Consider the following 21,952-nt stretch of genomic DNA (forward strand, 5'->3'; position numbering starts at 1 on the left):
TGACTTTCTCTTGTTCTTTCCCTTTCTAGGTTGCACAGAACTCCATCGCCAGGTATGTTCCTGCTCTCAGGTAGAATATTTCTGCAACAAAGTAGTAATTTTAAGTGCTCATAGCGGCCGGCCTTCAAAGCTTTCCAAAGCGTGAAGCTTCCTTGTGGAGTTAAGGGAAGTCTGCCTGGAGAACGCTCCACCACCAGCACGGGCTTTTCTAAATTTGGAACCTTCAACAATTTAGCATTAGCTGAACGTTACTGTCTAGGTGGAATGTAAAGTTGTGATTTGTGTTGAAGAGAGTACGGTCCAATGTGGTGGAAGGTCCTATGTACTATAGACAGTGATTTCAACTGAATTTGCTTGGTCACTGGGAGCCAATGGAGAGAGTCCATGGCCTCGAGGTAGAAGGATAACGCGGCAGAGAGAGAGCAAGGTTTGCTGCGGCCACCTGTGTGTCCACAATGCAGGCGGTGAACAAGATGGCTTGAAGCCCTAAAACAAGGCGGGCCATAGTCACGTTTATGTTTATGTTTATGTTTTTGAGATTTTTATTGCGCACAAATACCCGAGGGTGTCTTGGCGCATATCAGACTGCGTGGGAAGAAGAACTACCAGATGAATCATTGATTGAATAACCAGGTTTTCAGGAGTTTACGGAAGAAGATGAGTGTGGGACTGGTTTTGATGGACAGGGGGCGTGAGTTCCACCGCCTGGGGGTTGCTACTAGAAAGCGTCTGTCTCCCCAGCTAGTGGTTCTGGTACGTGGGACAGAGAGGAGGTGGATACAAGCCGAGCGAAGGGGCCTATGAGGAGTGTAGATCCGAAAGGCATCCTTGAGGAACCTAGGTCCTGAATCATGGATGGCCTTATAGGCAATACAGTACAATACAATACGTCTACTCAAAATGATGCTCTGCACCACAAGAGAGACCATGAGGACAACAGTGACACTATTTTACGTAGAGCCTCATCAGTCCAAACAAGTGGAAGAAAGTTTCATGAACATGAGTACAGAGGGATAGATCATTGTCCATTTAAACTTCCAATTCCAAACATGGTCCAGCGGCCAAAAAGCCACTACAAGAAGCCATGGAGGAGACCCCATGAAGCAGCTACCTCAGTCTTATCCCAGTTAAACCTGAGGAAATTAGATCTAAGCCACTGCGAGATGTCTCATATTCAGTGCTGTAAGAGGCTATTGGAGGGCGTAAAGTACAGTTTAGCGTAAAACTATTAGCGTCTCTTCCTCCTTTCAAAGCCGCACTAGGAATAATCTCATCCTGTGCCTGATACCTCTTGCCTCTGGCTGACACCTCTTACCTCTGGCTGACACCTCTTGCCTCTGCCTGACACCTCTTGCCTCTGCCTGACACCTCTTGCCTGTGCCTGACATCTCTTATCTCTGCTTAACACCTCTTACCTCTGGCTGACATCTTTTACCTCTGCCTGAAACCTCTTACCTCTGGCTGATATCTCTTACCTCTGGCTGATATCTCTTGCCTGTGCCTGACACCTCTTGCCTCTGCCTGACAACTCTTGCCTCTGCCTGACACTGCTTGCCTGTGCCTAACACCTCTTACCTCTGCCTGACATCTCTTGCCTGTGCCTGACACCTCTTGCCTGTGCCTGACACATCTTGCCTGTGCCTGACACCTCTTGCCTGTGCCTGACACCTCTTGCCTGTGCCTGACACCTCTTACCTCTGCCTGACACCTCTTACCTCTGCCTGACACCTCTTACCTCTGCCTGACACCTCTTACCTCTGCCTGACACCTCTTACCTCTGCCTGACACCTATTACCTCTGGTTGACACCTCTTCCCTCTGCCTGGCACCTCTTGCCTCTGCCTGACACCTCTTACCTCTGCCTGACACCTCTTACCTCTGTCTGACATCTCTTACCTCTAGTTGGCACCTCTTGCCTCTGCCTGACACCTCCTACCTCTGCCTGACACCTCCTACCTCTGCCTGACACCTCCTACCTCTGCCTGACACCTCTTACCTCTGCCTGACACCTCTTGCCTGTGCCTGACACCTCTTGCCTGTGCCTGACACCTCTTGCCTGTGCCTGACACCTCTTTCCTGTGCCTGACACCTCTTTCCTGTGCCTGACACCTCTTTCCTGTGCCTGACACCTCTTGCCTCTGGCTGATACCTCTTGCCTCTGGCTGACACCGCTTGCCTGTGCCTGACACCTCTTGCCTCTGGCTGATACCTCTTGCCTCTGCCTGACACCTCTTGCCTCTAGTTGACACCTCTTGCCTCTAGTTGACACCTCTTACCTCTGGCTGACACTTCTTACCTCTGGCTGACACCTCTTACCTCTGGCTGACACCTCTTACCTCTGGCTGACACCTCTTGCCTCTGGATAACACCACTTGCCTCTGGCTGACACCACTTGCCTCTGGCTGACACCACTTGCCTCTGGCTGACACCACTTGCCTGTGCCTGACACCTCTTGCCTGTGCCTGACACCTCTTGGGTCTGGCTGACACTTCTTGCCTGTGCCTGACACCTCTTGCCTGTGCCTGACACCTCTTGCCTGTGCCTGACACCTCTTGCCTCTGGCTGACACCTCTTGCCTCTGGCTGACACCTCTTGCCTCTGGCTGACACCTCTTGCGTCTGGCTGACACCTCTTGCCTCTGCCTGACACCTCTTGCCTCTACCTGACACCTCTTGCCTGTGCCTGACACCTCCTACCTCTGCCTGACATCTCCTGCCTCTGCCTGGCACCACTTACCTCTGCCTGGCACCACTTACCTCTGCCTGACACCTCTTGCCTGTGCCTGACACCTCTTGCCTGTGCCTGACACCTCTTGCCTGTGCCTGACACCCCTTATTTCTGCCTGACACCTCTTACCTCTGCCTGACACCCCTTATTTGTGCCTGACACCCTTTGCCTCTGCATGACACCTCTTGCCTCTGCCCGACACCTATTGCCTTTGCCTGACACCTCTTGCCTCTGCCTGACACCTCTTACCTCTGCCTGACATCTCTTACCTCTGCCTGACATCTCTTACCTCTGCCTGACACCTCTTACCTCTGCCTGACACCTCTTGCCTCTGGCTGACACCTCTTGCCTCTGCCTGGCACCTCTTGCCTCTGCCTGGCACCTCTTACCTCTGCCTGGCACCTCTTACCTCTGGCTGACACCTCTTGTCTGTGCCTGACACCTCTTGCCTGTGCCTGACACCTCTTGGGTCTGGCTGACACTTCTTGCCTGTGCCTGACACCTCTTGCCTGTGCCTGACACCTCTTGCCTGTGCCTGACACCTCTTGCCTCTGGCTGACACCTCTTGCCTCTAGTTGACACCTCTTGCCTCTAGTTGACACCTCTTACCTCTGGCTGACACTTCTTACCTCTGGCTGACACCTCTTACCTCTGGCTGACACCTCTTACCTCTGGCTGACACCTCTTGCCTCTGGATAACACCACTTGCCTCTGGCTGACACCACTTGCCTCTGGCTGACACCACTTGCCTCTGGCTGACACCACTTGCCTCTGGCTGACACCTCTTGTCTGTGCCTGACACCTCTTGCCTGTGCCTGACACCTCTTGGGTCTGGCTGACACTTCTTGCCTGTGCCTGACACCTCTTGCCTGTGCCTGACACCTCTTGCCTGTGCCTGACACCTCTTGCCTCTGGCTGACACCTCTTGCCTCTGGCTGACACCTCTTGCCTCTGGCTGACACTTCTTGCGTCTGGCTGACACCTCTTGCCTCTGCCTGACACCTCTTGCCTCTACCTGACACCTCTTGCCTGTGCCTGACACCTCCTACCTCTGCCTGACACCTCCTACCTCTGCCTGACATCTCCTGCCTCTGCCTGGCACCTCTTACCTCTGCCTGGCACCTCTTACCTCTGCCTGGCACCTCTTACCTCTGCCTGACACCTCTTGCCTGTGCCTGACACCTCTTGCCTGTGCCTGACACCTCTTGCCTGTGCCTGACACCTCTTGCCTGTGCCTGACACCCCTTATTTCTGCCTGACACCTCTTACCTCTGCCTGACACCCCTTATTTGTGCCTGACACCCCTTGCCTCTGCATGACACCTCTTGCCTCTGCCCGACACCTATTGCCTTTGCCTGACACCTCTTGCCTCTGCCTGACACCTCTTACCTCTGCCTGACATCTCTTACCTCTGCCTGACATCTCTTACCTCTGCCTGACACCTCTTACCTCTGCCTGACACCTCTTGCCTCTGGCTGACACCTCTTGCCTCTGCCTGGCACCTCTTGCCTCTGCCTGGCACCTCTTACCTCTGGCTGACACCTCTTACCTCTGGCTGACACCTCTTACCTCTGGCTGACACCTCTTACCTCTGCCTGACACCTCTTGCCTCTGCCTGACACCTCTTGCCTGTGCCTGAAACCTCTTGCCTGTGCCTGACACCTCTTACCTCTGGCTGATACCTCTTACCTCTGGCTGACACCTCTTACCAATGGCTGACACCTCTTACCTCTAGCTGACACCTCTTACCTCTGACTGACACCTCTTGCCTCTGGCTGACACCTCTTGCCTCTGGCTGACACCTCTTGCCTCTGTGCCTCTGGCTGACACCTCTTGCCTCTGGCTGACACCTCTCGCCTGTGCCTTACACCACCTCTTGCCTGTGCCTGACACCTCTTGCCTCTGGCTGACACCTCTTACCTCTGGCTGACACCCCTTGCCTCTGGCTGACACCCCTTGCCTCTGGCTGACACCTCTTGCCTCTGGCTGACACCTCTTGCCTCTGCCTGACACCTCTTGCCTCTGACTGATGCCTCTTGCCTCTGGCTGACACCTCTTGCATGTGTGCCCCTGATCTCTGCTCTGACTCTTATCTTGTTCTCAGGACTCAAAATTTGACGATCTGTAAGCCCGAGGATGATGCTGCTGAACGTGAACACACCGTGAAGAGGTTTTGCTCGCAGCACTCCTATCTGATGGAAAGAGTGAAGAAGATCAAAGGTGAGTGAGTCCAGCCCTGAGGACTTCACAGCTGAGGGGCAGGGGAGGTCATACATGCAGCAGAACTAAAAACACAAACTCAGGTAACGGCCTTGGGGTTTCCCCTTCATCCTTCCTCACTGTTAGATTTGGGCGTATCTAGTTGGCATAGGTAGGTACTTGTGACAAATAGGGACCCTTGCCTCTAGTCAGGGTAAGGGGGTATTTGTATTTGTATTTGTATTTGTATTTGTATTGGGTATTTGTAAAGCGCATGCTGTCGCTCCAAAAGGAGCATCCTGGTGCTAAGATAATGTACCATACAGTGATGGGAACTAGATAGAGGCCATTACAAAGACATCGGATAGATTAAAAATCCAAGTTTTCAGTTGTTTCCTAAAAGCATTCTCATGGGCTAAGAGTCTGAGTTCTTTGGGCATGACATTCCAAGCCTTTGATGCCAACACGGAGAGAGTCTTTCCCCCCTTCGTTTTATAATGGAATCTGGGGATGGTAATCAGATTTCTGCCTGAGGATCTCAGACTTCTTGGGGGATCATAACGGGTGTAGCGTCTTGAGAGGTACTTAGGTCCTGTCTTATTAAGGGCTCTGAAAGTTGTCAGAAGGATTTTGAATAGAATCCTCTTGTGCAAAGGCAGCCAATGTAGAATCTTAAGTGCAGCCGAGGCAGAGGACCTCCTTGGTAATTTAAGTACCAATCTGGCCGCTGCATGTTGCACACTCTGTAATTTTTTCAACGTGGATTTTTTAATCCCGGCCATCAGGCCGTTACAATAGTTCAAACGTGAAAGAATGAGGGCCACTGCCACCGTCTTTCTCAAATCAGTGGGCAGGAAATCGAAAAATTTCTTTAGGGATTTGATGATACTAAAGCAACTTCCTGTCACATTCCTTACATGTTGGGTCAAAAGAAAGAGCGGAGTCAAACAAGACTCCCAGGTTTCTAGCTGTTTCCACTGAGTGAGGAGGCACGGCGAGTCCTCCGGCCACCAATCCTTAGGGCAGAAATGGACACTCCTAAAATAATCCCTGCTCCCCCCTTGGTAGTTTCGCACAAGCACCCAGGCTTATCACAGAGGCAGCGTGTAAAGCATTTTTGACCACATACAGTAATCAAGTGATAACACTACAGATGGACATCACACAGGTTTTATATCAAAAATAAGTATTCTTTATATAGATTTAACACAAGACCATAAACGACAAAAATCCACAATACTGTACTTAAACATTATAGTTTTAGCTTAGTTCTGTTCAGTTCTTAAAATGCGACACTTTGAGTCAATGTACCTTACGATGCGTTACGCTTCCACAACAAAAGTGTTGCAGCGATGGAAATGCAGCAAAGTTCCGGTGCAAAGAAATAAAGACGTGAAGATCTTCCAGATGCGGCACGCTTCTCCAATGTTGCGAGAAGTCTCGATTCAATGCTTCAGCTGCAGTGGTGACACCCTTGTTCCGCGATACGACGACAACAGCTTCGGCTGCGACACTCTTCTCCAACGTTGCGAGATGCTTCCGCACAATGCAACGACTACAACGACGACATTCAAGATGTGACGGCAGCAGCTCCGAAGGCGGCACGCTTCTCCGTGGATGCGAGGCACTTTTCTTGATGCAGTGCAATACGACAGCTACAGCGGCGACATCCAAGATTTGACTGCCGCAGCAACGACACGCTTCCTCTTCGTTGCGAGACGATTCTCTCGATGCGGTGCAATACGACAGCTACAGCGGCGATATCCAAGATGCGACGGCAGCAGCAGCGACGGTGACAAACTTCCTCTTCATTGCGAGATCCTTTTCTCGATGCGGTGCAATACACCAGCTACAGCGGCAACAAGATTCTTCCTCTTGATTCACGGTTCCAGCTCCTTGCAAAACACAGTCCCTCAGAAGGCCCAAAACAGCGCAGGCAATTCCAAAGAACTCTGGGAAGCTGGGGTTGAAGTCTGTTGTCCCTGAGACTTCAGCAGGAGGCAAGCTCTGTTCCAAGGCCTTGGAGATCCTTACAAGTTGATGAAAGTACACAAAGTCCATTTCTCCTCTCTTTGGCAGTCAGGCAACCACTGCAGGCCAATCCCCCAAGCAGCACGTCAGCTTAGGTATAGTATCTCCTCATCTTTTCTGGTTCCACTCCTCAGCAAAGGTTTCTTCTTGTAGTCCAAAAGTGATCTAATTATAGATGATATTTAAACCGCAAAATCTTTTGTCCTCTGAGGGCAGAGGGGCCGTTACCCAGTCCAAACCACTTCTGGAGCACTCTGTTGACATGACTCCTTCCTTCCTTTCACAGTGCAGGGCAGAACCATCAGACACCCCACAGGAGGTGAAGCCAGCATTGTGGAGGGAAGGCACAGCTCTATTCAGGTCCCAGGTGCAACTCCTCCCTCCCATCTGCATGCAGACCTCTCCATTCAGCCCTGTGCTGACTCACGCTGTCTCCTGGAATCCCCCAGCCCATGTCACTCAAACTCCAGACAAGGAATACACAACGTAGCAGAGGCAGGATTGGACAGTTAGACAAGAAAATACCTACTTTCTAAAAGTGGTATTTTCAAACACAGGTTCAGGTGAGAAGTGAGAGCCACAGACAGTGAGGGGCCAGGGTTCAGGTGAAGAGAAGTGAGAGCCACAGACAGTGAGGGGCCAGGGTTCAGGCGATAAGTGAGAGTCGCAGACAGTGCGGGATCAGGATTCAGGTGAGAATTCAGAGCTACATACAGTAAGGGGCCAGGGTTCAGGTGCGAAGTGAAAGCTACAGACAGTGAGGGGCCAGGATTCAGATGAAGAGAAGTGAGACCTACAGACAGTGCAGGGGCCAGGATTCAGATGAAGAGAAGTGAAAGCCACAGACAGTGAGGGGCCAGGGTTCAGGTGAGAAGTGAGAGCTACAGACAGTGAGGGGCCAGGGTGCAGGTGAGAAGTGAGAGCTACAGACAGTGAGGGGCCAGGGTTCATGTGGCAGAAGTGAGAGCCACAGACAGGGCAGGGGCCAGGGTTCAGGTGAGAAGTGAGAGCTACAGACAGTGAAGGGCCAGGGTTCATGTGGCAGAAGTGAGAGCCACAGACAGTGCAGGGGCCAGGGTGCAGGTGAGAAGTGAGAGCCACAGACAGTGCAGGGGCCAGGGTTCAGGTAAGAAGTGAGAGCTACAGACAGTGAGGGGCCAGGGTTCATGTGGCAGAAGTGAGAGCAACAGACAGTGCAGTAGCCAGGGTTCAGGTGACAGAAGTGGGAGCTACAGACAGTGCAGGGGCCAGGGTTCAGTTGAGAAGTGAGAGATACAGACAGTGAGGGGCCAGGGTTCAGGTGAGAAGTGAGAGCTACAGACAGTGAGGGGGCAGGGTTCAGGTGAGAAGTGAGAGCCACAGACAGTAAGGGGCCAGGGTTCAGGTGAAGAGAAGTGAGACCTACAGACAGTGCAGGGGCCAGGGTTCAGGTGAGAAGTGAGAGCTACAGACAGTGAGGGGCCAGGTTTCAGGCGAAGAGAAGTGCGAGTGGGTCTCCCTTCCATTGTTGCTGTTGCCTCATGTGTTTTTGCTGGTTTAGATGCTTTGGGCACTGTGCCACTTCTGTCCAGTGCCACAGTGAAAGTGCTCCCTATGTAAATTAATGTATACATTGGTGATTCCATGATTGACTGGTTTGGTTTACCTGTCAGACCCCAGTACAGTGCACCATGTGTCCCCAGGGTGTGTAAACCAAATGCTGCTGGTGGGCTTGCAGCACTGGTTGTGCAACCCACAGAAGCAGCCTGTAAAAGTGTATCTAAGGCCTGCCATTGCAGAGCCTGTGTGCAGTCTGGTACTGTCATGTTGACTGGGCATGTGTACCCACTTGCCAGTCCCTAAACCATCCATTTTCTTCAGATCAGACACCCCTATGGTAGGACCAAAGGCAGGGTGCATTGTAAGTATAAGGTAGGACAAGTCCTGATGTGTGTGGCTTATCCTAATAGAGAATTACAGCCATTTTCATTTTTCACTATTGCAAGGCTGCCTATTCTTCATAGGCCAGAATGGGCAGTTAGATTATTACATTTTATAATCCTAACTGACTCGGGGAACTAGGTAGAAATTCAAGTTTAGTATGCCTGAACTCAGAATGGCAAAATACATCTTTCAGTGAAGTTGGTTTTAACATTCTGTGTTTGAAAATGCCAATTTTACAAAACAGAAGTGAGAGCTACAGACAGTGCAGGGGCGAGAGTTCATCTGAACCCTGGCCCCTCACTGTCTGTGGCTCTCTCTTCTCATCTGAACCCTGGCCCCTCACTGTCTGTAGCTCTCACTTCTCACCTGAACCCTGGCCCCTGCACTGTCTGTAGCTCTCACTTCTGTCTTCTAAAAGTGGTATTTTCAAACACAGAATGTTAAAACCAACTTCACTAAAAGATGTATTTTGCCATTCTGAGTTCAGGCATACTAAACTTGAATTTCTACCTAGTTCCCTGAGTCAGTTAGGATTATAAAATGTAATAATCTAACTGCCCATTCTCTTCCAGGGGATCCTCATCAGTAGTCATAAGCACTGAATATTCCCGCCCATGTGCGGGACCCCAGAAACAATATATATATATATATTTTTTATTTATTACATTTATAAAGCGCCTGACTCACCCCACATGGGGTATCTCCGCGCTAAGGACCAATTTTTACAACAGCACTGGGTAGAGAAAGATTAAAACAGCTGAGTCTTAAGTTTTTCCCGAAAGGACAAGTAGTTAGTTTCCTGCCGAAGATCTAATGGCAGTTGATTCCACAATTTGGGGGCCAAATAGGAGAAGGATTTACCTCCCAATCTAGTCTGTTTAATACGAGGAATAGTGAGCAGACTTTTGCCTTCAGATCGAAGTGAGCGCATCGGGGAATATCTAACTAGTTTTTCTGTCAGATATGTTGGGCCCATAGAATTAAGGCCTTTAAACACCAGGCAGCACACTTTGAAACTAATTCTCTTGCGGAGAGGAAGCCAATGTAGGCTGTGCAAGAGAGGGAGGGAAGGAGCACGATAAGGATTACTGGTCACCAGGCGGGCCGCAGTATTCTGCACCACCTGCAAGCTTTGTAGGTCAGAGTCCTTAGCGGATATCAGCAAAGCATTGCTAAAATCCAATCGACTCAGGACCAAAGCGTGAATTAGTGTCTTGCGAGTTCTCATCGGCAGAAAGTGAAAAATCTTCCGAAGCAGACTCAAAGCATGGAAACAAGATCTTTTGACTGCAGCGATGTGACCCTCTGAGTTGAGGTCTCTGTTGACTAGAACTCCTAGATTTTTTACCACAGTTTTTGGGATGGGAGCAGCACCCAATTCTTCAGGCCACCATCCAGGAGACCATCTCGAGATGGCATCCTTCAACAGCATGATCTATGTTTTCCCGGTGTTCAATTGCAGAAAGTTTCTTTTCATCCAAAGGGTGATGGTTTTCATACCTTCGGAAAACACTTTCTGAACATCAGGGGTAAATTTGTTATAAGTAAAGATCAGCTGAGTATCATCTGCGTAGGAGATTAGGAGGAACCCAATTTTCCTAAGCAGAGCAGCCAGTGGGGCAACATAGACATTAAACAAAGATGGACTAAGACAGGAGCCCTGTGGCACACCTTTCGTTACATGACTGAGTTTAGATTGGAAAGGGCCTAGATTAACTGTTTGGGTCCTGTCGGTGAGAAAGTCCTGTATCCACTTCAGAGCTAGGCTTTGGACTCCCATACGACAGAGTCTGTCTACTAGGATTTGGTGAGATATAGTGTCGAACGCGGCGGACAGGTCAAGCAGTATCAAAATCACTGCCTGACCTGCATCCGCCAGCATTCGTATATCATCAATAACCTTCACCAAGGCCAGTTCGGTACTATACTTTGGTCGGAAACCGGATTGGGAATAATCCAAACAGTTGGAGGATTCCAAAAAGGCCGACAGATGACTATTCATGTGTCTCTCCAAAAGTTTACTATATAGGGGGAGCAAAGAGATGGGGCTGTAGTTGTTAATGACATCAGGGGCCAACTTCGTGTTTTTACGGATAGGCATTATTTGGGCTGCTTTCCAAGCTTTAGGCAGTTTACTCTCTATGATGGAATGGTTTAGAACAGAGCAGAGAGGTTCAGCTAATTCTTCTGCCAATTTCTTAGCAAACTTTGCAGGAATTAAATGAGTGGGAGAACCTGATTTAACGGAATTTAATAGTTGTATAGTGTCTTGGGCTGTAAGCAGGGGGAATTCTTTAAAAACACCCTGTTCTCCGGCTCGGATAGTTGGTTGATATCAGCATCATCTTTATGCGTAGTGGATGAGACTATTTTGCTATAAATATCTTCTATTTTTTGGGTGAAGTAATCCGAGATGTTGTCGCAGAGGGATTGGGTAGGTTCTTCTTCCGTATCAAGGGTTTTTCGATTGACAAAGGTGTTAAGGATCTGAAAAAGCATTTTGGAAGAGTTACCTGATTGTTCCAACTGCTTGATAATTTGTTTTTTGCGCGCTTTTTTAATGTTTTTGTGATAGGTAAGCAGAGCCGTTTTGTAGTGTTCTTTGCTTAGCCCATCTTTAGTGCGCCGCCATTTACGTTCAAGTTTTTTGCAGTTGCTCTTCTCTTCCTTTAGCTCTGGGGTATACCAAGTAGCCTGAGTACGGTTTGTCCTCATATTTGACACTTTCTCTGGGATTAACATCAAGAGTGGTTTTTATAGTGTGATGAAAGGACTCCGGATGATCCTCCACTGTTGCTGGAGTGGGAACATGCCTATTTTCAGTGAGCACTTCCTTAAATGTATCTGGAGATAGTTTCTGCCAGTGTCTGAAATCTTTTTAGACGGAAGTGTCTTCACTATCTCTTTCCTTACACTAAGAAGGTCAAAGGAGATCATAGAGTGGTCAGACCAAATTAATGGATCGGTTGAGATATAAGCAAGGTCTGTTGAATTTGAAAGAACCTGATCCAATATATGACCTGCTTTGTGGGTGGTGGCGTCATTCCTTGTTGTAAGATTAAGTGATGTCATTTCCCTTGAAAAGATAATCGCTTCTGGGTCTTCTTGGTTATCATGATGTACATTAAAATCTCCCAAGAGGATAAACTTATCTGAGGATATGACATGTGGTGCAAGTACGTCCAGCAGGTTAGAGATGGAATTAACAATAGGGCCTGGGGGCGATATACAAGTGCTCCCTTCCAGCTCCGCTGTGGATGAAAGTCCAGTCTGAATACTAGAATTTCGATGTTATCTGAGCTGAATTTATCTAAAGTGGTGGCCTTTATAGGATCTTTATAAATAACGGCAACTCCACCGCCTACTTTGTGAGACCGATCAAGTTTTAAAATTTGGTAGCCTGCTGGTATCGCCACCGCAATATCAGGGGCAGAGGTAGGTCTTATCCAAGTCTCCGTTAGGAAACCTATGTCTGTGGCTAAGGTGGAAAAAAGATCCCAGATATTTATAGCATGTTTGGGAAGTGAACGGATATTGGCTAGAAAGCAGTGCCAGTTAGTTTTAATAGGCTTGGAATCCGTGAGCTGTGTGGCTAGGGATCCTGTCCTCGGCAAGGGGGTCAGGCTCTCAAACCTACACTTAATGCATGTGAAACTACCCTCGATGTTAGAGGGGAGTTGGTTGGTACAAATAATACAGTCACCATAGCCCAAAGTGTACCTTGTTGTCTTCCTGATGTCCAACAGCTCCAATCTGGAGTATTTGTGATCTTTCCTGCGGGCCACTGTATTATCCCTCCACAAAGATGTAAGGGGTATGGCGTCTGGCGGCGACCAGGCACGGACGGGCGCAGACGGGCTTGCCTTAGGCGCGCCCGCTGCGCACGTCGCCCAGCACATGCTTTTAAGTGGTCCAGGCGTTCGAAAACTAGAACGCAGACCCTAGCCCGGAAGTAAGTATTTCTCAAAGCCAGTGAAAGTAAGAATCTCCCTACACAGCAAACGAGCGGTGCTCGCGGTGGACCGGGGAGAGTGAAGAGAGTCCCTGATGTCTAAAAGTTAAAAGTACTAAAGGTTCGTTTTTAAAATAGTATCACAGTAAAATAGTATCACGTTTCAATTTTAAGCATATGAGACATTCAATCATGCTCCTAACACTTACTCGTGCCTGAATGTTAGAATGCGTATATATAAAAAGAATATAAAAATATATATGTAAAAACACATATATCTTGCTCCCAATATATGTAAATACATATATCATTTTTCTCACATCAATGCAGCACTAACACCAAGGCTAGACAATGTAAATACTTGTATATGTAGAGCAATTAGAAAGGAAACAAAAAACACATTAGGTCAAATAGTCCTTGAACTTTGTGTTTTAATGAGTAAAAACACTCATAAATCTTGAAAATTGCTCATAAGAGACATTGTCAGCCATAAGCTGCATTGAAAAGCTGTTAAAAGTTAGGCTGCAAACGTCAACATTATCGGCGCCATCTTGCTCTTCTCGAACCCATTCGTGCACGTAAGCGGCAGCCATTTTGAGCACCATGGCCTCCCTGCCACTCGCTGATAGCCAGCGCGTCTCTCTCTCTCTCTCTCTCTCAACCTCGCAGGCACCCCCCCCCGCACGCTGACAACCCCCCCCGCTCTCACATGCCTTGGGTCATAAACCCCTCTTCAGCGCAGCTCTGCCTCGGAACCCCATCCTGTTCCCAGCGCGACACCTCCCTTCGTTCCTTTCATGGTCCCAGACCCTTTGATACAAACCCCCTTTTCCTGTGTGCCCGTTTGTCTTCCTCGTTCCCAGGCCGCCACCTGGCTCTGCGGATACTGTTTATTGCCCCCCGTACAGTAGGAAGCTTCCCCCATTAAAGGACCCTCGAATTGATCAAAGCCCCCACCCTACGATATCCGATCAACCCCACACATTCCGTGAATCGGCGGAATGTCCAGCTGCGCGATAATCATCACCTATTGTGACCGGGGTGGGGACTTCAACTGTAAATGTGTGTGGGAACGGGCCTGAAGGGGAGATTCCGAGGATGTCCTTTCATACTTCAAAGCATTGCAAGAATGTGTTACCTGCAATAAAGATCATAAAACTGTGTATAAGAGGCCAGGCCTCAGAGATGCGAGTAGAGCACCTCGTGACGATACTTGCTGTCTGAACTGATGTGTTCTCCTCCGGAGAGAATAAACCCTTGTTTCCTGCCTTCCAGTCTCCAGTGCCTGCCTCTTCATTGGTTAATATCTTGTGGGTTTAAGAGGCGACACCGCCGGGCAATACTTAAGGATCTTTTATTCTGATTGGTAGCCTGACCTTTTTACAATTGGCGTCCCAAACGTGGGGCCCATCAGTGACTCGTGGATCCAGTGGGAGAGGTCCTGATGACAGAGTGAATGACTGCAACGATCGGGAGTGCACCTGTCCGATAGACCCTCGTCTGACAGCCGATCATCCGAACTTCACTGGTTCCGAACAGACCTCTCTCGAGTGATCTACGGTCCTGACTGGGAACCATCAGGAGTGCCGCGAGGATTACGAAGAAAAGAGGACGATCGGGCGCTGGATTCGGAAGACAAGAAACTGTCCATGCGGTCCGGGTAAGGTCGTGTAAACATGACGAATTGCGAAATGGTTGTTTGAGTGTTTAGAAAATACTAGTATTACTCTTTGTTAATTTATTTGGAGATTCGCTGTCTGCAAACGGAGAAACAACAGGCTCTCTCTTTGCAAGCAGTGGAGGATAGGTAATGCAGCCGTCGTGCCTATCTTTCTCCCCCACTGATTAATTATTTGAACCTGAACTATTGTTCACAGACTGTTTTCTGGAGATTCTCTGTCTGCAAACAGGAAAGAGCCCCCCCCCCCTTTTTACAGATAGTGAAAGGGTAGGTAACGCAGACCTTTGCGGGCCTACTTATTCTCCCCACTGAATTGTTTGATTGACCAAACGTTGACTATTTGATATTGGTTCATGAGGTATTCACTGCCTGCAAACAACGTAGAATAGGAATATTCTGTCTAGTCTTTGCACGCAGTGATAAGATAGGCAGTGCTGACTTTTGTCCACGTTGTGATCCGTCATGTCTGTCTTCTCCCCACTGATTGGTAGCCTGTTTAGCCCGGACCGCTTATTAGAGATGAACCATCCGGCTCCACTGGAAGGCACCCCTAATAAGGACATGTTCATGAAGCATGGATTGATCGCTATAGCCTATAACAAGCTGTGGCATAAATATACGAAAAAGGATCGAGAAAGTCAGTGGCCACTGATAGGATCCTTCGATGATGACAAAATAAACGCGCTAGAAACAGCCCTTAGTAAAAACAAGACAACGCCCACTATGCTTGATAGTTTCGGCATGTGGCGCAAAGAAACTGAACAACGTAAAAAGAAAACTGAGAGTAGGTTGGGAAAAGAGCTGCGAAAAGCAGCCCACCTAGCTGCTCAGAAACTAGAAGGAGAGATAAAGGAAAGAGAGAAAGCCAAACAGAAACTAGAAATGGAAACATCAAGCCAGTGTCCGGTTAGAACGTCCTCCATGCTCTACCCTGATTTACCCTCGAGACAACGAGCCAACGATGATCTGCTGTTAGGTCCTCCGACCATCTACATGCCCCCTCCATATGCCCCTTCCCAACCCTTAGCACAGCACTCACCACCCCCAGGTACAAACGAGGGTAGCGCCACAGCTTCGGCCCCCATGGCCTCTGTGCCGGCCGAACCCCTTGTACCAAATACTACGCAAACGACAACGTTAGGCGACCCTGAGACCCGAAGGGCTGGTTCTGCAAGAATAAACAGACTAAGCAAAGATGAGCGAACAGGGATCGACAAGATAGCAAGGACACTGGTAGAAAGGAAGGAAGATGAAGAGTACATCACGGATATGTTTAACTCGTATACAGGGAGTCACAGACGACATTTTACCGTACGACTGTGTTACCATGTCTTGAACGCATACGAGGACCGATATCGAGACAAAGGTCCCGAGGGCCTAACGACTCTGTACCGGAAGGTCGATATCGGGGATGAGGGCGAGTGTGATGTGACGGACCTCCTTACGCGTACGCTTGAGGTTTTCTGCCACCTCACTGAACAAGAATCGGGAACTAAACCCACGACATCCGTAGCGACCGAACCACAAACTGAGCAATCTAACACCATGATGCCGATACGAGAGGCTGCCCCTTACTGGGTTCCTCCATGAGGTGCAGGGACTAACGATGATGCAAACCACCAAGATGCAAAAGGAAGGGTAGTGTACAACTGGGTCTACCAGCCATGGGACCGGCAAGAGATTCTGACATTCTGGAAATCTCTGCCTGACCTACGTAAAAACCCCACTGCCTTCTATACTGAATTGGGTACAGCCCTAGGTTCAACGATTATGACCCTGGCTGACATCGATTTGTTTTTCGGGTTATGTCTACCAGCTGATGTGTGGAAGCAAATCCGGAAAGTCGACCACCTTGAGCTGTTTGGACATACCTGGTCACAACTCGATAACATTGATAAACAACGAGGACCTGGACAAAAGCCTTTGAAATCCATTCTAGACCTTCCAGATAAAATCGTACAGAAATTAAAAACCCTGATTCCAGAAAAGAAAGTGGACTGGTCGATAGTAACGGCCTGTTGCCAGAAACCCCAGGAGGATGTATCGGAATACTTCTCCCGGTTTGAAACGGTGTTCTCCGATTACAGCGGCCAGGACATGACCACTGCAACCGGACACCATCTGTTTGTCCAGAATTATGTTAAGGGTCTGTCATCGGAGGTCTCCCAGAAACTGCAGGCTAGCGAGAGTAGTTGGGCAGCCTCCAAAGCTACGGCTATCCTCCAGATGGCCCAATATTAGGAACATCAGAAAAATGAAAACGATAGAGCAACAGAGAAAAAGAAGAAGGACTTGAAAGAGAGGGTGATGATTGCCCAACTGCAAGGGGTGACTATAGGACGAGACCAATACCGGGGAAACTACCAGACGAACGTCCCTAAGACTGCATTTCCCCAGGACCGCACTTTGACTCCCCACAGTGGACGTACAGACCTTAGAGAGGACCAGTGTGCTTTCTGCAAAGGAACTGGCCATTGGAAATCCCAGTGCCCAGTTCTTCTGGAAATAATCAGAAACAAAGACCCCAAGGACATAGCAAGTGGACCGAGAAATAAGGGACAACAGCGAGGGCCCCCAAATGACACAACTAACGACAGATCAGGCAGACCAAATACATTTGATCGACCCAGACAGAACCAATACCAGCAATCTGACTACGATGACGCCCACAACTTTGCATAGGACTGCCAAGGGCAAGGGAGGGATCCAGTCGAGCTCTATGTTGACCAGCAAGGCCCTTACGTCACTGCTAAGGTCCTGGGTACCAGGTCTCCATTTCTGGTAGACATTGGCGCAACACGTAGTGCGTTATCTAAACGACTGATTCCAAGGGCACCCTTGTCTGGCTCACTTATAACATCGACAGGTTTCGATGGAACGCCCTCCACTAACCCTTTGTCCGCCCCGATCCTCTTTGACGTAGAAAACAACACCACTGACACCACGTTTTTGCTTTCCTCCAATAGCCCTGACGCCATTATGGGACTTGACTTATTGAAACACTTCCGAGCGACGATCAGATGTTCTCAAGACGGAGTTCGAGTTTTCCTTTACGACAACCCCGTTCTGCTTAGACATTGCCCTCCCCGACGCATGTTTTCCATCACCGACGCTGACACATCCCTGCTTGACACTCTGCCTCCGTATCTGTGGGCCAAGGCGGATTCGGACGTAGGGCGCATGTTGATTGACCCAGTGCACATTACTGTCCGACCAGACGCAACACTCCCAAAACTTGCACAATATCGGATATCGCCCGAGGGCGAGAAGGCATTGGTAAAGATTATTCAGTCACTAATAGACGCAGGAGTGGTAGAGGAAGTGGTTAGCAACGTTTGCAACAGCCCTATCTTGCCCATCATCAAGAAACAGGGAGAGGGAGATGAGAAAGCATACCGTTTTATCATTGACCTTCGAGAGATCAACAAAGTGGTGGTACCCCAGTACACTGTGGTCTCAGACATCACCACCATCCTGACTTTGATTCCTTCTACTGCCACCACCTTCACTGTCATTGACCTCAAAAACGCATTCTTTTCCATCCCCATCCACCCAGACAGCCGATATCTCTTCGGCTTCACCCTAAAAGCCCGCTCATATAGGTTCTGCCGAGCACCTCAGGGCTACACAGCAAGCCCTAGCATCTACAGCCAGGCCCTCAAGAGACAACTGGATCAAGTCCAGTTACCCGATGGAGTGGTGTTAGTGCAATATGTCGACGACATCCTTTTGGCAGCCGACACCACTCCATTAGCAGTTACAGCCACCATTCAACTCCTGCACTTCCTTGCGGAAAATGGCCACAAGGTCTCCAAGAAGAAGTTGCAATTCTGCCAACCCCAGGTCACTTACCTAGGCCACCTTTTGTCCAAAGAAGGAAGGAAACTCACTCCCGACCGGATCCAAACCATTCTCGAAACTCCTGTCCCTAAGACCCAGAAACAGGTTTGCTCCCTACTAGGCCTCACCTCCTTCTGCCGACAGTGGTTACCAAACTTTAGCCTCATTGTGAAACCGCTGCTTTCTCTGCTAGGTAAAGACGTCCCCTTCCCACTCCCTTGGACCCCTGAGTGTCAAACCTCCTTCACGGAACTACGAGATGCCCTTTGTTCGGCCCCTGTCCTAGGTACCCCTGATTACAAAAAGTCCTTCTCCCTTTACACTCACGAAAGGGAGGGGTGCGCTTTATCTGTCCTGACCCAGGCCATTGGCCCAAAGCAACGACCGTGCGCTTACTTCTCTGCCACTCTTGACCCTGTAGCCAGAGCCTTGCCTGCCTGCCTTCGAGCTGTAGCTGCTGCTGCAATCTCTATCCGACAGAGTGAGGGGATCGTACTCTCGAATTCCCTCACGGTACTGGTACCCCATGCAGTTGACACCCTCCTGAACCAAACCAAGACGCAACACCTGACGAGTGCACGACTGACTGGATACGAACTGACTTTGCTTGCACCCCATATCGCCCTGAAAAGATGCACCACACTGAACCCGGCAACTCTGTTACCCTTACCAGAGAACGATCCCAATGTGCACCCTGTACATGACTGCGTGACTCTTACGGACGAACAGACTAGAAGTAGGGTTGACCTCAGAGACACGGCTTTCCCTGACCCTGACGGAGAGCTGTGGGTGGACGGTTCTTGCATCAAACTCCCCGATGGCACCACTTCCGCTGCCTATGCAGTCACCACGGCTCGAACTGTAGTCGAGACAGCCCGCATCACGCAACGATCTGCCCAGGCAGCGGAACTGATTGCCCTGACACGAGCCTGCATTCTGGCAGCAGGGACCACAGCGAACATTTACACCGACAGCCAGTATGCCTTCGGGGTGGTTCACCATTTTGGGCTCCTTTGGAGGGAAAGGGGATTCTTGACCTCACACGGCACCCCCATTTTGCACGGGGATCTAGTCTCCGCCTTGATCGAAGCTGTCCTTCTCCCCAAAAAGCTTGCAGTCGTCAAATGCCAGGCACACAAAAAGGTGACAGACATCATTGGGCAGGGAAATGCGCTAGCCGACATCACTGCCCGAACGACAGCTGAAAATAGGACGACAACACATATGTACGTGACCAGGTCACAAGCAGAAAAATGGACTGACGCTAGGGACACTATTAGAGACATTCAAACGGCTAGCACACAGCACGAACTGACTGAATGGACACGGGTGGGATTAAAAGATGACGAAGGCTGCTGGCAGACAAGAGACACAAACAAATGGTTGCTACCTGACTCGTACCTGATTCCCATACTGACTATGGCACACTCCCCTGCCCACATAGGATCAGCCCCCATGATTGAACTTGTCTCCAGAGTTTGGCACAATGATAAAATCACAGACTCCGCCAAACGTCTGGTCCAACAATGCTTGATATGCCTGCAACACAACCCCGGGAAAGGAACTGTAGTACCCCGGGGAGGATTTGGGGTCCCAAATCACCCGTTTGAAGTCCTGCAGATGGACTACATCCAGCTAGACAGGTGCCAAGGCCTGAAATATGTACTTGTTGTGGTGTGCGCATTTAGCAAATGGGTGGAAGCATACCCAACCCGTGACAACACTGCTATGGCCACTGCAAAAGTACTGTTAAAGGAGTTTTTCCCCCGTTACGGCCTTTGTCGTATTTTATGGAGCGATAATGGCCCCCACTTCATAGCCGAAGTCATCCAGCTCATCTTAAAGGGGTTGGGCATCAAGCAGAAATTCCACGCAGTCTTCCACCCCCAGTCTGCTGGACTTGTTTAGCGACACAATGCCACACTAAAGCTTAAACTGGCCAAGATAGTGGCCACCACGGGTCTGAAATGGCCAGACGCCCTCCCACTGGCATTGCTATCGATGCGTTCCACCCCCACCAGACATCACTTAACACCTTATGAAGTTGTTTTCGGTCGACCCCTGAGTGTCTGGTCTGCACCGAAACCAACTTCCATTCATGACGTCCCGGACGTCCTAATGTCTGATTATCTGTATAAATTGACTGAAACTCTGTCTGTCATTCATCAGCAGGTGCAGCAGGCCATCCCCGATGCTTCCAGGGGTCCGGGTCACGCCATCCAACCTGGAGATTTCGTGCTGATCCGAAACTTTCAGCGGTCGAAGAGTTTGGAACCCCGGTGGACGGGCCCCTGGCAAGTGTTAATCACCACCCGGACGGCTCTTCGTGTGGAGGGGAAACGGCACTGGCTGCACGCACACCACTGTAAGAAGGTCTCCTCGACCCTGGCCACGACAGAAAACATCGACAACCAAGAAGAGCTCCTGAACAAGGACCGACCGTCGCTAACCTGCTATCCTGATACCGAAGCACTTGAACTTTCAAAATTCTCTGATCCCACTGTGCCATCCAGAGAAGGGTATTTCCTGCGTCGAAAGGAGGGAGCTTCGGCTAAGTAGACCGCGAACTAAGTTAAATCTCAGAACGGTGACCCAAAGCAACCAAGGGTTACCTGGAGAGAAGCTAAACTAAGTCTGTGGTTCTGCCCACTACCGAGCACCTTGAAGATGAAGATGATGGAAGCGCCAGATAAGAAGATGATGGAAGCGCCAAATAAGAAGATGATGGAGGCAACAGGAAATACCCACTACAGAAACCCAAGAACAGACAGACTCCACAGCTCAAAGACAATTGCACTCTTCATCACAATCCTTTTCTGCTTTCTCCTCATGACCACACTCTGGATTATGGAAGAAAATGCACCTGCTCACGAAACATTCCTGACCACTGCTCAGCCTACCACCATGAAGGAACATTATCTGATTTCGCTCTCTCCTCAACTCAGAGAGAGGCGAAAGGAGTTTTGGAATAACTCTTTCGTACAGCTCCTTCACCAGCACAATCTCGCCACCAATGCCACCAACTGTTGGATCTGTGGGTTGCTACCCCACGCCACTGGACACTCGATACCATTCATCCCTTCACCCTTCTCAGTTCATGGCTCCTGCCTTGCTTGGCTGATCCTCCTGCAAGAAAGCTATAAGGACAATGCCACCTCCAGCAAAACCGTAACGCATTTCTTCCACGGGGTCTGGCGAAACAAAACAAAGGCACACTTCTGCCCGCAGACCTCCAACGACTCAATCCACATGGACATCCCTGCTAAAGAACGAATTGAAATGCAGGTGTTCAACAATCCAACCAGACCCACCTTCTCCTACCTGCGGAAACGAACGGCTGCCACTCTGACTGTGGCCCTGTCAGTCATCAACGTCACAGGCCACATGTGCATAGAAGGACATGGGACACAGCTGGTGGGCCGCAGTGCTTGCCGTTTTACCAGAACTTTAGACTCCACGGATCCACCTTCCTTTGTGTCGTCCCCAAACATGTATTTCGTCTGCGGCACAAAGGCCTACACCTGGCTCCCCAAAGGCTGGGGGGGCACTTGTTTCATCTCCTTCATCCTTCCTCGGACTTATGTGGCCCCAGCGAATCAT

General features: G+C 49.6%; 1 protein-coding gene across 1 annotated transcript in view; it reads left to right on the top strand.

The window, feature by feature from the left end:
• LOC144807992 (E3 ubiquitin-protein ligase TRIM11-like) overlaps positions 1 to 21,952 on the top strand; it is a 229,913-nt gene that overhangs the window by 158,084 nt on the left and 49,877 nt on the right. Inside the window, exons 4-5 of the mRNA XM_078673566.1 lie at positions 30 to 52; positions 4,831 to 4,946. Coding sequence (XP_078529692.1) covers positions 30 to 52; positions 4,831 to 4,946 — 139 coding nt within the window. The remainder of the gene's footprint in view (positions 1 to 29; positions 53 to 4,830; positions 4,947 to 21,952) is intronic.

The sequence above is a fragment of the Lissotriton helveticus genome, chromosome 1_2 (genome assembly GCF_964261635.1).
Source record: "Lissotriton helveticus chromosome 1_2, aLisHel1.1, whole genome shotgun sequence".
Taxonomy (NCBI): domain Eukaryota; kingdom Metazoa; phylum Chordata; class Amphibia; order Caudata; family Salamandridae; genus Lissotriton; species Lissotriton helveticus.